This window comes from Choristoneura fumiferana, chromosome 26, assembly GCF_025370935.1.
Source record: "Choristoneura fumiferana chromosome 26, NRCan_CFum_1, whole genome shotgun sequence".
NCBI classification, from domain to species: Eukaryota; Metazoa; Arthropoda; class Insecta; order Lepidoptera; family Tortricidae; genus Choristoneura; species Choristoneura fumiferana.
The window spans coordinates 1,205,363-1,222,190 of NC_133497.1; the positions used below are offsets into that span (position 1 = coordinate 1,205,363).

Here is a 16,828-nt window from a genome sequence, read left to right on the forward strand (position 1 = left end):
CAACATCTGGCATCCCCATTCGTTTTGATTAGTCGAGTCGATCGGGTTTACGTTAACTTTACGATACGCGGACGAAATAGTTTACGTTAATTTGACAAGCAGACCTACACTCGCAAAAGTAGTTGCGCAAACGTGCCGCTAGAGGCGCTGTTCGTGTTTCCATACAAGTTAAGATTTTAACGCAAACGCGATCGAGACGTATTTTGTGACCGAAAAAATACACTAAGGGCACAGGACGCAATGACACTCATTGGTGGCAGTGGCATAACGTGGGTATCAACCGCCCGGGGCGAAGAAAATTTTACCGCCCTCTTACTTAGGGTACTCATTCTATCGGTCCGAATAGTGCGACATTTTTATTATGGAATTATGATCATCAACCCAGCCTATACACGTCCCACTGCTAGGCACAGTCCTCTTCTCATCTCATCATTTTATATGGTATTTTGTTGCCCCCTAAATGTGCCGCCCGGGCGGACCGCCCCCCTCGCCCCAACTACGCTAGGCTACTGTTGGGGAAGGCTTATGTCCAGCAGTGGACTGCTATTATAGGCTGATGATGATGTTTGACATATCGCTTGCATGAATTAGGTATCATCTCCTGACATTAATACTTTATGGCAAACATCCTTACATCTTACATCTTATACTAGTTTTTTTGCTTAAAAAAGCAGTTGACCGCCATGACAGTCGGGCCTGCGCGCGCAGAGCGAGCGTCGGCGCCATATTTTAAAATCAAAATGTCGAATCTTTTTTCCTTTTTTGTGATTTTCTTATGTTTCAAAAGTGTCTTGACTCAACGTAAGTTTGTTTTTAAAGTTTGTAATATGTAATTTACTTTAACATTAAAAAGAGACGACTGATCTTTGTGGGTGAGTTTGTTTGTGATGGATAAACTTAGAAAAAAAAACTAAAAGAAATAAATAAGTCTAGTGGTCTAGAATTCTGTCCAGCAGCTAATTTAACGTCCAACAGTCGGAACCCATTAGCAACAATTTTTACGTCAAAAACATAAAATTGGCATCCAGTAACTAGTTAAAATCTTATCATAAGCAACTTGGATGCTTTGTAAGGGGTAATATCTTAACTTAGCCATTATAAAAATTCTTAACATTGTCCTAAAATAAATATTATTATTAAACTAAATGTGATGCTTGTTTGTAATTTATCCAAATTGAAAAGTATAAAGTAATTATATTCGGTTTAAATATTTTGATCATTCTTGAAATTTATTTTATTTTATATTAGAGAAACCTAGTTTCACCATCCATTGATTAGTGTTAAACGGTTAAATTGTGCCGTAGATGTTGTGTTGGAGAGCCATTTAACCATCGGAACACTAATCAATGGATGGGAAAAGAGGCCATTATATAAGTCTGCGTAATATAAGTAGAAACAAATTAGTTCAGCGACATTATACTGAATTATTTAAATGTGTTTGCTAGAGTTTACAAATATTTCTACGTAAATTAAATGTCTATTAAATATTACTAATTTATTCGTTAATATTATTCTTCGCACGCGTAAATCATTAAATACTAGCAGTTGAATTGTAATTCCGCGATTTTACAAATTTACACTGAATTAAAAGCCACTATTTGTATGAAAAATACGAATGTTTGTTATCTGGTTTTGGGTGTTTAATATGTATTTAAGTATGTATCTATCTATATAATTATATTTATCCGTTGCTTAGTACCCATAACACAAGCTTTGCTAAGCTTACTTGGGGACTAGGTCAATTGGTGTGAATTGTCCCGTGATATTTATTTATTATTATTATTATTACTATGTCAAATTTCGTGTCTAAACCGAACGGTTGTTATTTCAAAATTTAAACTACCCCGTGGGAATATCGGGATTAAAAGTAGCCTATATGTTATTCCAGATGTCCAGCTATTTACCAAATTTCATCCAAATCCGTCCAGCCGTTTAGCGTGAAGGAGTAACAAATACACACACATACAAACTTTCGCATTTATATATACTCGTAAGGAGGATTTTTCTTCAGGTAATGGTGACTTGTGCAACCAAAATGGCGTCCCAGGGCGGTGCTTGCGTCTGCGGGACTGCGCGTCTGCGGTCAACAGCCCCTCCACAAGGAGGAGCCTGCAGGTGATACAATCCTACTAAAGGCTTCTTCTTCTTTAGGTGCCATCTCCTACCGGAGGTCGGCTATCATTAGTGCTATTCTCATCTTCGACACAGCAGCTCAGAACAGGGATCTTGTGCTAAGGTTGAACCATGTCCGGAGATTTTTTAGCCACGAAGAATGCCTTCTCCCAGGCGTTCCTTTTCCTTGGCGTTCCTTTTCCTTGGATTTTCCCTTGCATGTTGAGTCGGAGAAGGTCGTATTTATCATGAAGGCTGATTTTCATTGATCCAGTAGCTGGATCCGGCGTTACTGGATTCCAGCGCTAGATAACCACGGGGTTAATGTAAACATATTTCAAAGAGAAGATATTGCTCATTAAAAGAAGTAATGAAATCCACTGAACTTAGCTATACAGTAAAACGAAGAGTCTTCAACACCTGCATCCTACCCTGCATGACATTATGGCTGTGAAATATGGGCACTCAAAAAAAATCATAGACATATGTTAGAGCATTGCCAAAGAGCAATGGAGAGAAGCATGATAGGAATAAGACGCCAAGACAGACACAGAAATGCATTTATAAGATCTAAAACAAAAGCAACCGATGTTCTCTATAAAATAGATCAATTGAAGTGGAGGTGGACTGGGCATATGTTGCGAGACATACAGGAAAAATGGAGCAAAGAAGTCTGGTATCCTAGAGATGGCAAGAGGAGCAGAGGAAGACAACATATAAGATGGGAGGATGAGTTAAAACTAACGGCGGCCCGAACTGGAGGAGGATAGCCAGGGATCGAAAACAGTGGAAAATGTTGGAGGAGGCCTTTGTCAAGCGACACACTGAGCTTAGAGATATTCTATAACAATGCACCGGAGGAGAATGAGCTCAGGATAAAAAGGCTAAATAGATAGATAGATTTCAATCCAGTGTACAGCGTCCAGTATCCAGCACTGGATCGGAATAAACCAGGCAGGTTCCTATTCGCTGAATGCGCTGGAATCCAGTGACGCTGGATCCAGCTACTGGATCATTGAAAATCGGCCTTAACGCATTAAATAATTTATTTTTAACCTATTCACTGCCAGAGTCATCCAGTCGTGAGAGCCAATGGCATGCCTCATACGCCACGGTCATCGTTACATGACCAACATTCAACAGGAAATTAATTCTTCTGCAATGCAATGGGGAATGGATGAACATTTTAGAAACGCTTCAAACTTTTTTTATCGATAGGAATAACTAAAATTGTTTTTTTGGAATCTTTTTGTATTTTTTTTTCAATTCCAAATTTTGACTTTTTTATTTTTACTTTTACGGTCCCGTAAAACTTAAATTGAAAATACAAACTGAAATATAGATGCACAGAAAAACCAGAAAAATAAGACCAGCACTGGGAATCGAACCCAGGTCCTCGGGTCTCGGTATCTCGGTATTATTCGGTATAAATAAGAAACAAACAATCTGAGATATGAGGTGCATAGGGGAAATTCGTGTCTGTACCGTTGACCAGCAGTGGTGTAGCGGTATAGCACGCGGTACGGAATACAGAGGACCTGGGTTCGATTCCCAGTGCTGGTGTTATTTTTCTGGTTTTTCTGTGCATCTATATTTCAGTTTGTATGTTCAAGATAGGAATAACCTTTCTAATTAACAGAAAAAAATATCAGAGTTTTCTTTATCGCCAAATTACGACAGTCCGGTCGGTTACAGGATAATACCGACATGGAAATACCGACCCTGTTTTTCATCATGTCAGTATTATTTGGCCCGGTAAAGAGTGTCACCTGTCAAAACGATCGAGTCAAAAACACATAAATTCTTTTTTAATGTTTTTATGGAACAACCCGTAACCGACCGGACTGTCGTAATTTGGCGGTAAAGAAGACTCTTTAATTTTTTTAAATTAATTTATGCTACTTAAGAATCTGATATTTTTTTCTGTTATTTAGAAAGCAGTTACTAAAACAAGACAAACTGCATTCATACATTAAAAAAAACCTTGTACTCAGTTCGGGAATCGAAACCGGTCGTTTTTGTTGACAAGTAAAACATACATTATCCCACTGAATAATAACACTCATTTGATGACGAGATTGCGCTGAGTTTATCACGTTGGTCGGCGTCCTTACTCGGTATGGGTACTGGCAGAATACCAGCGCTGCGGCTTACCGCAGCACAATGCTGCGCCAGCGCCTGTTCTTCAGGGCATCACATGGCTTCTCATTTATGTGTCTGATCTGTTTAATTGTTATTTAATTTATGTTTTTATTTGCTATCGTAAGTACCTTGTTACGGGCATAATTTTAAGTGCTGAATTGTTAGTTTTATTACTAATTAAGATTGTTTTTTTGGAATCTTTTTGTATTTCTTATTTCAATTCCAATTTTTTTCCCAGTGATAGTCTTATTTTTCCGGTTTTTCTGTGCATCTATATTTCAGTTTGTATTTTCAATTTAGTTTTATTACTCTTTAGTTACTAAGCCATGTCTTTGTTTTGAAGAATAAAGATTATATCTATCTATCTATCTACATTATGTCTATTTGGATATCGGTAGTATTGGTCATAAACAATAAATGTTACTATGAAACACGATAGTCTAAAATGAATAAAATGCATTGTATTTCATATTCTTTAATAATGTATCTAAGTTTTATTTTTAAAACGTTCAGGTTCGTTTTTAAATGTATGAATGCAGTTTCTCTTGTTACTAAAATCGATAACATGGTTCGTAAGAACAGATCTTCGTATGTCTTAGAGTTTCTGACTTTTCCATACTGACCGATATGAATGTCACATACTGTAGGTATATACCCAGTTAAAGTTCACGTCTGCGTAAAAATTGTCAGCGAATCATTAGGTAACCTTTAATAATAATATTAATATAATAATATGGTAATATGATAATAGTAGCCGTGGTGGCCTAGTGGTTTGACCTATCGCCTCTCAAGCAGAGGGTCGTGGGTTCGAACCCCGGCTCGCACCACTGAGTTTTTCGAAATTCATGTGCGGAATTACATTTAAAATTTATCACGAGCTTTGCGGTGAAGGAAAACATCGTGAGGAAACCTGCACAAACCTGCGAAGCGATTCAATGGTGCGTGCGAAGTTCCTAATCCGCACTGGGCCCGCGTGGGAACTATGGCCCAAGCCCTCTTGTTCTGAGAGGAGGCCTGTGCCCAGCAGTGGGTCGTATATAGGCTGGGATGATGATGATGATGATGGTAATATGATAATATTTTTTTTGGAGTAAACTATCCAATTGCTGGTGCTTGGCTGGCACTTTGGAGTCATGGAGTATTTTGTATACCCACAATGCCGTTGTATACCTGCTCAAAATATAGGTACCTACCTACACACCGTTTTTTTATTTTAGCTTAGTTTACTTAGTGCGTTTATTTACAAGTATCTTAATTATAAAAAAAATCGTAAGTTCATTTTGCTAAATCAGTAATTCTACTTAATTTCTAAATTTAAGTGTCGTATGCTGGATTCGTAACTTTTTTGTGTCCAGACTGGACACAATGAAATTTGTTTAAAAAAACCGGCTTTAGTTAAATCGATTCTACTAACTCTCGATTTTAAACAAACTACTTTCAAGTGTTCGTCTATATAGCGCCTTGTGTGTTTCTGTTTTTCAGAGATGTGGCTTCGACGGTCGGGAGCCCATTGTTTGCTGCCTAGATAAATCCTCTGGCAGCCCTGTAGCCACACCTGCTTCTGTACAGTGAGTCATCACCCACCATAGCTCTAAGTACCCCTCATCACAGCCCTAAACTCACTTAACATTAGGTACACGTAACGCATAAACTGTTGATCATTATGTACCTACCTAATAGCTGCTATTTAGCTCGCTGCAAGCTGTAATACAAGGTAAAATACTTCTAAAATATCAATGTCATGAATATTAATAGCTGCAGCAGGATGTTTATGAATACTACATCGAACAAACAAGTGTTTAAGTAACTAAACCTAAATGACATTTTTCAGTTGACCACATTAAATGACTACTGTTATAATTAAGAAATATTTCTTACTCATATTAAATTTAGTTTTTTTTTTAAGAAATTGGTTATCGTAGTAGTAAAAATCTTAAATACTCAGCCTCAGCCTAAAAATACATCATCGAAAATCTACAAACAATTACTTTACTGACTCGTGACCTTACGATAGCTACGTCTATCCAACAAAGGTGTGTTCATGCAGTCCCTCCACCTTCCACACCGTCAGAACACAATTTACAAAACAAGACAACACACAAGTTTAACATCTAGTAGGTGTCTCTTGTTCTGAAAGACGCCTGTCCCAGCAGTGGTACGTATATAGGCTGGATGTTATGATATAGATTTATAGGTGAGTAAGAATCCTCATTTCATGTGCAGGTCGACGACCACGGAGTACGTACCTCCTCTAGCCGACTACAGCGACGTGAGGGCGGGAGGCGGCACATGCGCCCCGATCTCAGCCAAACTGACTGCTCAGAAAACTGGACGAAAAGCTTGGGACAGTAAGTCTCTGTTACAGTCAAGTCACAAAACACAGATAATCATTATCATCATCTGTCAGCTGGAAGACATCCTCTGTTGATCAATGCTACAGTGAACGACAACTTGCCATTTGCATCCACTGGTTGCCTGCAACCGGTGCTATCATCACCAATGAGGGCTATTTGACACGTGAAATATCGCTATATGGTTTTAAATAAGTGTAACTTTCTTTTTTTTAATTTTGGAAAAATATGTTTTTTCTACTCAGAACCAAGAGCACGATCGATTCCGATCGAATAAAACAATGACCCTAATTTTTCATACAAAATTTTATGAAGCAGTTTTGTCACGCCCATTTGATAAAAAAACGTCACAAAAATGAAAAATTTTTTGGGGACATTTTTTAAACTATCGGAATAGATTGTGCTCTTGGTCCACCACCACCACCTTACAAGCGGTAAAAAAGCCTTACTCAAGCAGGCAAGAAATTCAGCAAAGGAAAGAGGCTACAAGTATATATCCCGGGTAAAAAAACTGTAGTAAGTATATTTGTGCGTAAAGGTGATACGAGCCTAATAATTAATATCGCATAGATAGCATAGATGTCGCTAGCGTCGCTGCTTAAGTGACTAAGTAAGAAACACAAGCTGAGATATGAGCTGCATAGGGAAATTCGTGTCGGTACCGTTGACCATCAGTGGTGTAGCGGTATAGCACGCGGTACGGATTACCGAGGACCTGGGTTCGATTCCCAGTGATGGTCTTATTTTTCTGTTTTTTCTGTGCATCTATATATCAGTTTGTATTTTCAATTAATATCGCATCAAGAGATGATTTATAAAAAATAAAATTTATCCAAGAAACTACCCAATTCATCCTGATCATGCCTTGTACAAGTACGAAACGCGTCGTTCACCTCCGTTACCGTTTACACAGAATGCATAGAATACCAGGAACAGCTGCTGTACCCGTGCGAGCGCGGAGTGGACTTCCTCGGGAAGCTGTCCCGCGGAAACTACTGCAACCATAAAGTGGACGAGCTCATTGTGGGCGGGAAAGAGGCAAAGCGGGACGAATTCCCGCATATGGTGAATACTCATACTCATACTCACACAAATTCTATAGTCATTTTGGTACTTATTCATTTCGCATACGCATTTATTGGTGTTATAAGTTTAACCGCTATGTGTGCCTGTTTTATTTGAAGGAAGGGTTTCTAGCGATGGTTCTTAGACATGTTTTATCAAAATTGGTTCAGCCGTTTTTGAGATAGTGACAATGTTGGGAGTTTTCCAACTTTTTGTTGGTTAGATTATTCATCTAATTCTCACTCATTCTCATTCTTACATTTTATTTGCAGTTAATTCTCATTCTCATACAATTTTTTGTACTCATACTCTATCTCGTGCTCATTCTCATTCTCTTCTCATCCTCATATTCACACTCATACTTAGCATTCATGCACATCGGCGTATTTCTGGATACAAATTCACGTCTCGCCCACAAGTACTATTGCATACATTTTTACAGGCGCTACTAGGTTTCGAAAATCCATCACCCGATGACCCAATCTGCGGTGGTACAGTCATCAGCGACAAATTCATCTTGACAGCTGGTCACTGCACCTATACTAAGGGCTCGTAAGTAATACTGCGTGTCTGTCAATCTACAATACACTACACAGTGTGTATACACACACACAGTGATGTAACGAACGTCATTTTTTGAACATTCGCGAATGCGAATATCTGCTACCGACATTCGCGAATGCGAATGCGAATATTTAGTTTTTCGTTTTGGCGCCAAATTGTCTCTGGCAGTCTCGTTCGAACGAAGTGCGTTCCGTTTGTACTTTGTTCCGAGAATTACCCAGTTTATACGAACGCATCGCAAAGTAAATAAATAAATAATACCAAATGATTAAGTGAAGACTGATAATGTGATTACGAGATTAAGTTATTTTTTTGTATAAAAAACATAACAAATGAATGTATTTTGCTTTTATTAACCTATATATTATCTAATAATTGTATTTTTTTCTGATATTCATATTCGCAAAACATTCGCAGAAATTTTGCGAATGCGAATATGCAAAAATATGCGAATATTCGTTACATCACTACTACACACCACACTACAAAAATACATACAACTGTCTTTACTAATAACCTTAATTATTAAAAAACATATTCATGTGTTTTGCTTACAGATGTGGAGTTTCCAAAAAGGCGGAAAAGTTCTCGCAAATTTCTGGAAAATTTCACAAGATACATAATAATAGGAAATTAAAATTTAAGAAACGCAAACTTTCAATCACTGTACAAAATTGTGAGAATTTCTCGCAATTTTCCTGCATAAGTAACTGTAAAATTTCGTAATTTTAGAAAGTTTCCTTTGGCACATCAGTAGTTATTTGCTAAGTTAATAATGCTGCTCGATTTCTAATTCTATAACAGGTACACGTACTGTCTCTTAGCTTCGACGTTTTAGAAGAAAATCAACTAATTGACATGTTGCATTGTGTAAACAAAGTTAAACTTACAAAACCAGCTTGCGTTTTTTAAACCCTTATTTTGCTGCATGTAAGCAAAAGAAGGGTTTAAAAAACGCTAGCTGGTTTATAATAGTTTAATCAATCTTTCCATTCTGAAAAAACTACATTCAGATTTTCAATTAAGTATTTATGATATTACTTCAGTAATCATAGCTTTAGTTTTTTCCAGTAAAGTATCTACCGCGAAAGTCGGTCTGCTCCGGCGCACAGAAAACGTCCCAGCATCCAACATCTACGGGATCAGCCGGATCATCAAACATCCGCAGTACAAGCCACCATCCAAGTACAACGACATCGCGTTGCTCCAGACTGACAGACAGTGAGTCACCGTCATTTTAGGGCCATAAGGCCTATGCTAGACTCTGGCCAGCGAAAGCTGTCCACGACAAATAGCGGCAAATTAAAAAAAAATGAGGCTGACAACACTTGCTGTACACTGATTAAACGATGTTGATACTTAGATATTATTTAAATTTTCCAGATATTATATTATACTCAGGACTCTTCAAGCTGCATCAATGTGTTAAAGTTGATGATGCCATTTAGGAGTCCCTTGGTAAATTTTATGACCTTTGTCAGTGTCCATTTACGTAAAGTCCAGACGGATCAATTTTTGGACCATTTTGACCAGAATGGTATTGAATATATCTTCTAACATTTTAATTTAACCATCATTCATTAATTTTTTTTTCTATTTTTATGACGAAGCATGTTGCTTAGTGTAATGTAGTATAGCTTAGTTTATAGTTGAGATGATTAAGCCTTTGTTCGTAGGTATAGGTTTAAGTTTTTTGAATGAATGATAAATTAAACAATTATCTAGTAATGCATAAAAAATAAAGGGATTCTAACATGATCTTATAACATTTTGCATTTAAAGGACGGTAAGAGGTTGAATTAAACAAAAAAATATTTATTTATTTCTTAAAGTAAAAATCTTATTATTTATTTAAAATATGGCTTCTGTCCTATTTTAGGACAATTTCACCAGTGTCGAAGTAAGCTCTCTTTGGGAGCGACGTTGTACGGTGATTGTAGTTTTTGCAACTTGATAGTAAAATTCCAGAAACCACGTGGAGACAACTTGCGCATTAAAAATAAAATACAAACATTGGAATATAGAATAGAACCTCCTCCTTTTTTGAAGTCGGTTAAAAATGTCAGACACGAGAGCAATATTATAATTTTGTGATCACTGTTCACTGTTAAGCTTAATCGCCGCATAAAACACTATCAAAATTATACTTCAACTACCCAAAGAAACCAGAAATACCAAAATTAGATACTGTCTGCATCCGCCACGTTCGAATGCTACAAATCGAATTTAAAGTAAAATATCAAAATTATCCAAGCCGGGTTAGAATGTCATTTTTATGTCAATTATGACAATCTCAAATATGATACCAGATTAAAGTTTCGTAAAAAATGCGTGGACAACTGTCGCTGGTCTACGCTAGCTGACGTTAGCACGGAGCGGGTGGCCGCCTGTTGAACAACAGTACGAGCAGCGCTAACTGCGCGCGTCGCGTGCGTGGGATTGTACCTGCACCCGCGACAGCTATACTTGATTTGAATAGGTATTTAACTAAATGTAAACAAACTTCAGCTACCAGATTTGGTACAGTCAAAGGATTTTTTACATTTTACGTCATTCTCCATTCTCATTTTATTGTGCACCTGTCTAATCTAATTACCGTACCGCTTTTTTACCGCACTAGTGACACGGTAATTAGACTTGAGTGCACAGATAAATGTAAATAGCAGCCGTCCTTTTTTCTATGTGCACTCAGTTGCAGTGTCGTGTTGCTTTTGCATGTCAAAAAGCGGTACGGTAATTAGACAGGTGCACGATAAAATCGATAAAATGAGAATGGCCGTTCTATCATTGTAATACAAACTAGACTAGTGTATTTCAATACAGAAATGTAAATGCTTAGATAGTTTAATGGGAGAATTTCGATATTTAAGACACCAATTGACGTTGTTTTGTTTACGTTTAGTTAAATACTTATCCAAACCAAGTATAGATAGAACCTTAATCGACGACCGGGTGACCGAATAGTCGAATGGTTAGAGAACCTGACTACGAAGCCTGAAGTCTCGGGTTCGATCCCCGATAGGGGTTGATATTCGTATGATACGAATGTTTGTTCTCGGGTCTTGGGCTATTATCATGTATTTAAGTATGTAGGTACTTACTTATCTACATAAGTATGTTTATCCGTTGCCTAGTACCCATAAATTTGGTGTCAAGTGTCCCTATATATTACAAACTTTTATTTAGTTTCACCTGTCCCGTTGTCTGTCGGTCTGTCTGTATGTTTGTCTGTCTGTAGTCAAATCTTAAATTCGACCAACTTCCAGTAGTCGGATTGACTTGAAATTTGGCATACTTATGTAAATCACGTGACAATACAATAATCTAGTAGTGACATCCCGGTAGTCCGTCCGGTAGGATCGTCTCCGCTGGACAGAACTCTTCAACGGTTAATAGCATCGACTTGAAATTTGGTACGCAAATGTAGTTTGGGTGACAATGCAAGTACAGTCAACAAAAAGAACAGTCAGCAAAAAAAGCTTGTATTAAATATTTAATTTTTATGGTTAAGTTATTTAATTTATAATTATTTTTATTGACGTCTCGACAACCATCTCATCTAATCTCTCCCTCCCTTTAGGATCCAGTTCGGGCACACAGTGATACCTGCGTGTCTGGACACCGGCGAGAGCGGGGACGCCTCCCGCGCATCCGTCACTGGGTGGGGAGACACCGCTTACCTCGGGAGCAAGGCCGATGCGCTGCTAAAGGTAAGGTTAGGTAAGGTAGGTGGGTAATAGGTGTGGTAGGTAAGGTAGGTTTACTTAGTTTGGAACTAGGTCAATTGGTGTCAATGAGGGCTATCGCGTATGAATTCGCCGCTAGAGGAGCTAGTGTAGCGTGAGGTCTCCGAAATGTCAAATCTCATGGGTGAGCTAAGATAGGATACCTCAAGTGCCAGTAATTTCACCGGCTGTCTTACTCTCCACGCCGAAACACAACAGTGCAGGCACTGCTGTTTCACGGCAGGATTAGTGAGCAAGATGGTGGTAGCAATCCGGGCGGACCTTGCACAAGGTCCTACCACCAGCAAAGAGAATAAATGATTTGAATTGAATCATTGAAGGCCTTTGGGGAAGGCCTTCTAACAGTAAACACACACACACACACGCACACACAACTTATTGATACAGAAATTATAAATTTTATATTTTAGTTTTCGTAAATAATGTACTCAGTTTTGGCTTATGTTTGTTTTGTTTTGAGCCTAATTAAATCAATTCTCAATCAAATCTCAGTGGCACAAAATGTGGCCCACTCTTCATACAAAAGTACCTATTTCTGCATACATCTAAGGGCCACATTTTTTGCCGCTCAGTATAGTTGCTAGTTGCCGGTGAGTATTGTTTCTTGTAAACCGTATTTTTCATCCCACGGGACAGGCCATGCCTAGTGGGGATCAGCACAAATGTAATCAGCTTTTTAGGGTTCCGGAGCCAAAGTCTGTTTGTCTGTCTGTCTGTCCGTTCGTCCGCGGCTTTGCTCAGAGACTATTAATGCTAGAAAGCAAATGGCGCAATAAAAAATTTAAAAAAATAGATGTAAAGTGGGGGTGTTTTTTTTTTCTCATCCAACCCTATTGTGTGGCGTATCGTTGGATAGGTCTTTTAAAACCATTAGGGGTTTGCTAAAATTTTTCGATTCAGTGATTTGTTCGCGAAATATTCAACTTTAAAGTGCAAATTTTCATTAAAATCGAGCGTCTTCCCCCCTCTAAAATCTAAACAGGTGGGTGGAAAAATTTGAAAAAAGTCAGGATGGTAGTAAGTATATCAAACTTTCAAGGAAAACTATAACGATTAAGTTTGTTTGAGAATTATTAGTAGTTTAAGAGTAAATAGCAGCCTAAGGTATAAAATATACCTACCTAAACTACGGGAGATTCCGTATAAAATACGAAATCCTGAGAAAAATATTACTTAATTTTTTCGTAATTGGTACGGAACCCTATTTAAGGCTTGTTCAACACGCTCTTGGCCGGTTTTTTTTAATATTTTCGGAAATAAACTGTAAACTATATTTGTATTTGAACACCCTATGGTCAGCCGGCCCGGTCTACGGGTACGGGCATTTTCAAAAAAAGTGTACCCTCTCTGTTTTATGTTTTTTTTTTTTAAATATGTTGTTTCCTACTCAGGAGCACAATCGATACCGATCGTTTAAAAAAATGTCCCCATTTTTCATACAAAATGTTATAATTCAGTTTTGTCACGCCCATACTGAGTGTATGAACCAAACGTCGCAAAACTGATTTTTTTTGGGTATAATTTTTGAAACTATCGGAGTTGATGGCGCTCTTGATTCTGAGGACAACCATATATTTTCAAAAGAAAAAAAAAAAATTGAAAACGCCCGTATTATGATGATTTTGCAGGTGGTAGGACCTTGCGTGCAAGGTCCACCTGGATTGCTACCACCATCTTGCTCGCTAATCCTGCCGTGAAGCAGCAGGGCTTGCACTGTTGTGTTTCGGCGTGGAGAGTAAGACAGCCGGTGAAATTACTAGCAGGTGAGGTATCGCATCTTAGGCCTCTAGGTTGGCAACGCGCAATACCCCTGGTGTTGCAGATGTTTATGGGCGGTGGTGATCTCTTATCATCAGGAGACCCAGTTCTTCGTTTGTCATCCAGTCGAATAAAAAAAATCTACAGAAGTATTATACTTTCTGTTGCAGGTGACTCTGATGAAGTTTGAATCGTCGGAGTGTTTGCGGCGCTATAAGGTGGGCCAGCGCCACCTAGAGGGGGGGTTCAACGAGGCCTCGCAACTCTGCTACGGAGACCACACGGAGGCCAAGGACACTTGCCAGGTATGCATCTCTATATACTTATTGCATATATGTAATAAGAGCATTGTATTTTGTTCCAAGTTGATTTGTATTTGTGTTGTTGTTTGACCTGTGTGGTATCGAGTTAGAATTACATCTCTAAATTTCTTCCGTGGATGTCGTAAGAGGCGACTGAGGATATAGGTTAAGGTATACCGTAGGCGACAGGCTAGCAACCTGTCACTATTGTACCGTTTTTGTCAAACTTAAAACCTAAAATTGCTAAAAGTGGCTCCGAAGCGGTAACGTTTCGTGTGCTCTGCCTACCCCATTTGGGAATACAGGTGTGATGTTTTGTGTGTGTGTGATTTGTACAATAAATCTTTTTTTTTATGTATGTAAACTCTTTATTGTACAAAAGTACAAAACCGAACCAACCCCTGAGGAGTACAATCTCTTAAATATTTGCTCCTGTTACAGGCCACATCCTGTATAAGTAACAACTATCTCATATTTCTTTCTCTTTCTTTGAGGGCGACAGCGGAGGCCCCTTGCAGATCCACAACAGCCGTGTCCACTGCATGTACTCAGTGGTCGGCTTGACGTCCTTCGGGTGGCACTGCGGACGGATTGGCTTCCCGGGGATCTACACGCGCGTCGACGCCTTCACGCCCTGGATCGAGAGCGTCGTGTGGCCTTAGAGATAAGAGACGTTTATCAATTATCAAACAAAATGGTTTCAATAGTTGGGTCGATCACATTCTTCGCGTGGGCTCAGGAACGTTTCAAGTAGTCTAAAGGGCTTATACGCTTGAATAAATTTAGGATATTAGTTAATGATTATATCATGGACGGATGACGGATGGACGGATGATTATATATTTGGAAATAATTCCGATCCGCATCAGCGATCCCTTCAAATAGCGAACCTACTGTGTTAAAAATAAAGTTGTGTTAAATACTTGGGATGTATTTACATTATCATTTAATAATATTGTAAATCTGTTTAAAAAAATATACCTCGTTGAGTTTCTTGCCGGATTCTTCTCAACAGAGGTTTTTCGAAAAAAAAATATTTGACATTCATAAGTGCTTTTTTTAGCCTAAATTGAATAAAGATATTTTGACTGACTTTGATCCTAAATTATCTAGAATCCTAATTTAGAAAAGTGTACCTAATCGTGTTTAATCAAGTAAGGATCCTAAAAAGTAATTGACTAAATGCGATTACACTAAATTAGGATTCTAAATCATTTAGAATGTGTAATCGTGTTTAGCCAAATACTAAGGGGCTGTTTCACCATCCATTGATTAGTGTTAACTGACGGTTAAATGTGATGCCGTCTCCGTCTATTCGAACAAACCAAATAGAGACGGCATCACATTAAACCGTCAGGTAACACTAATCAATGGATGGTGAAACAGTCTCTTAATGTGATTACACTTTCTAAATTAGGATTCTACATAATTAAGGATCCTAAATTTAGTCAAGTGTATAATAAGCCCTTTAAAGATCGACCTTCACGGAACTGGTTAATTGATAAAAAGTGTTTTATATTAAACTAATATAGCTTATACCCGCGACTTCGGTTATCGCGCGCTGGCGCCCTCTACCGGAATAAAAGGTATGTATGTATGTAAAGGTACTTATGATGATCTTTGGGGTTCAAACTACCTATATACCAAATTTCATCAAAATCGATCCAATGGTTTCGACGTGAAATCGTAACAGACAGACAGAGTTACGGTTACGCTTTCACGTCGAAACCATTGGACCGATTTTGATGAAATTTGGTATATAGGTAGTTTGAACATATTATTGTAAATGGGTTGCCTAAAAAATTCCAGTCAGAAGTAAAAGAACACTTAGTCCTTAGAAGCTTTTATTTAAAGTGCAATATAAATTTACAGGTCAAAAATTGGAACTGTGATTTGACCTTCCAGTGGTCAGATTGACTTGATTGTTGAGGTTATAACCTAACCTAACCAAAAAAAAGTTGGAAAACTCCCGACTTTGTTAATACTTCAAAGTTCAATACCTCAAAAACGGCTGAACCGATTTTGGTGAAACATGTCTAAGAACTGTCGCTAGAAACCCTGTTTTTAAATAAAAAAAACGGCATTCAAATCGGTCCACCCATTTAAGAGCTACGGTGCTACAGACAGACTTGGTGTACATATGTGACTGCAACCCTTTTGAAGTTTACCTGTATTGTAATAAATCAGTGTGCAACTAACTGGCTTTGTTTGTGACCATGGGTCACGTACCCTCCCGCCATCATCATCATCATCACCCCAGCCTATATACGTCCCACTGCTGGACGCAGGCCTCCTCTCAGAATGAATAGGCTTTGGGCTGTAGTTCCCACGCGGACTCAGTGTGGATTGGGAACTTTACACACACCATTGGATTGCTTCGCAGGGTAGTTTTCACACATACATTTCGAAAAACGAAAGAGATGCGAGTCCGGGCTTTGAACCCACGATCCTCTGCTTGAGAGGCCACAGGTCAAACCATTAGGCCACCACCGCTTGCCTGGTGTACCGCGTGTATTTCTTTTAAAATTTACGTGTATATATTTTGTTTTAGTGGTGCGAAGCGATATTGCAATAAGTTTTTTTAGCGTAACTACCAGATCGTAATTAATCTTTGATTATTTCGAGCAGCAATGTATTGCATACAACACCTAATTTTTTACCATACAATATTTATTTATTTATTAATATCTATGGCGAATCACGTTTTTAACCGTCTTCAAAAAAGGAGGTGGTTATCACTTCAGTATAGTATTTTTTAGGGTTCCGTATCTCTAAAGGAAGAACCGGC

General features: G+C 38.3%; 1 protein-coding gene across 2 annotated transcripts; it reads left to right on the top strand.

Annotated features, from left to right (window-relative positions):
- The first annotated feature begins 679 nt into the window (after positions 1-679).
- On the top strand, positions 680-16,238 carry LOC141442604 (clotting factor B-like). 2 transcript variants are annotated; one of them, XM_074107622.1, is made up of 10 exons: positions 680-801; positions 2,012-2,115; positions 5,737-5,822; positions 6,478-6,602; positions 7,519-7,670; positions 8,113-8,222; positions 9,306-9,455; positions 11,815-11,944; positions 13,909-14,043; positions 14,543-16,238. In XM_074107622.1, exons 1-10 carry the CDS (start codon positions 684-686, stop codon positions 14,792-14,794), a joined length of 1,362 nt encoding a protein of 453 aa, XP_073963723.1. In that variant the 5' UTR covers positions 680-683; the 3' UTR covers positions 14,795-16,238. The 2 variants fall into 2 exon arrangements, with proteins under 2 accessions (XP_073963723.1, XP_073963724.1); XM_074107623.1 differs by having other exon boundaries at positions 14,535-14,715.
- The last annotated feature ends 590 nt before the right edge of the window (positions 16,239-16,828 follow it).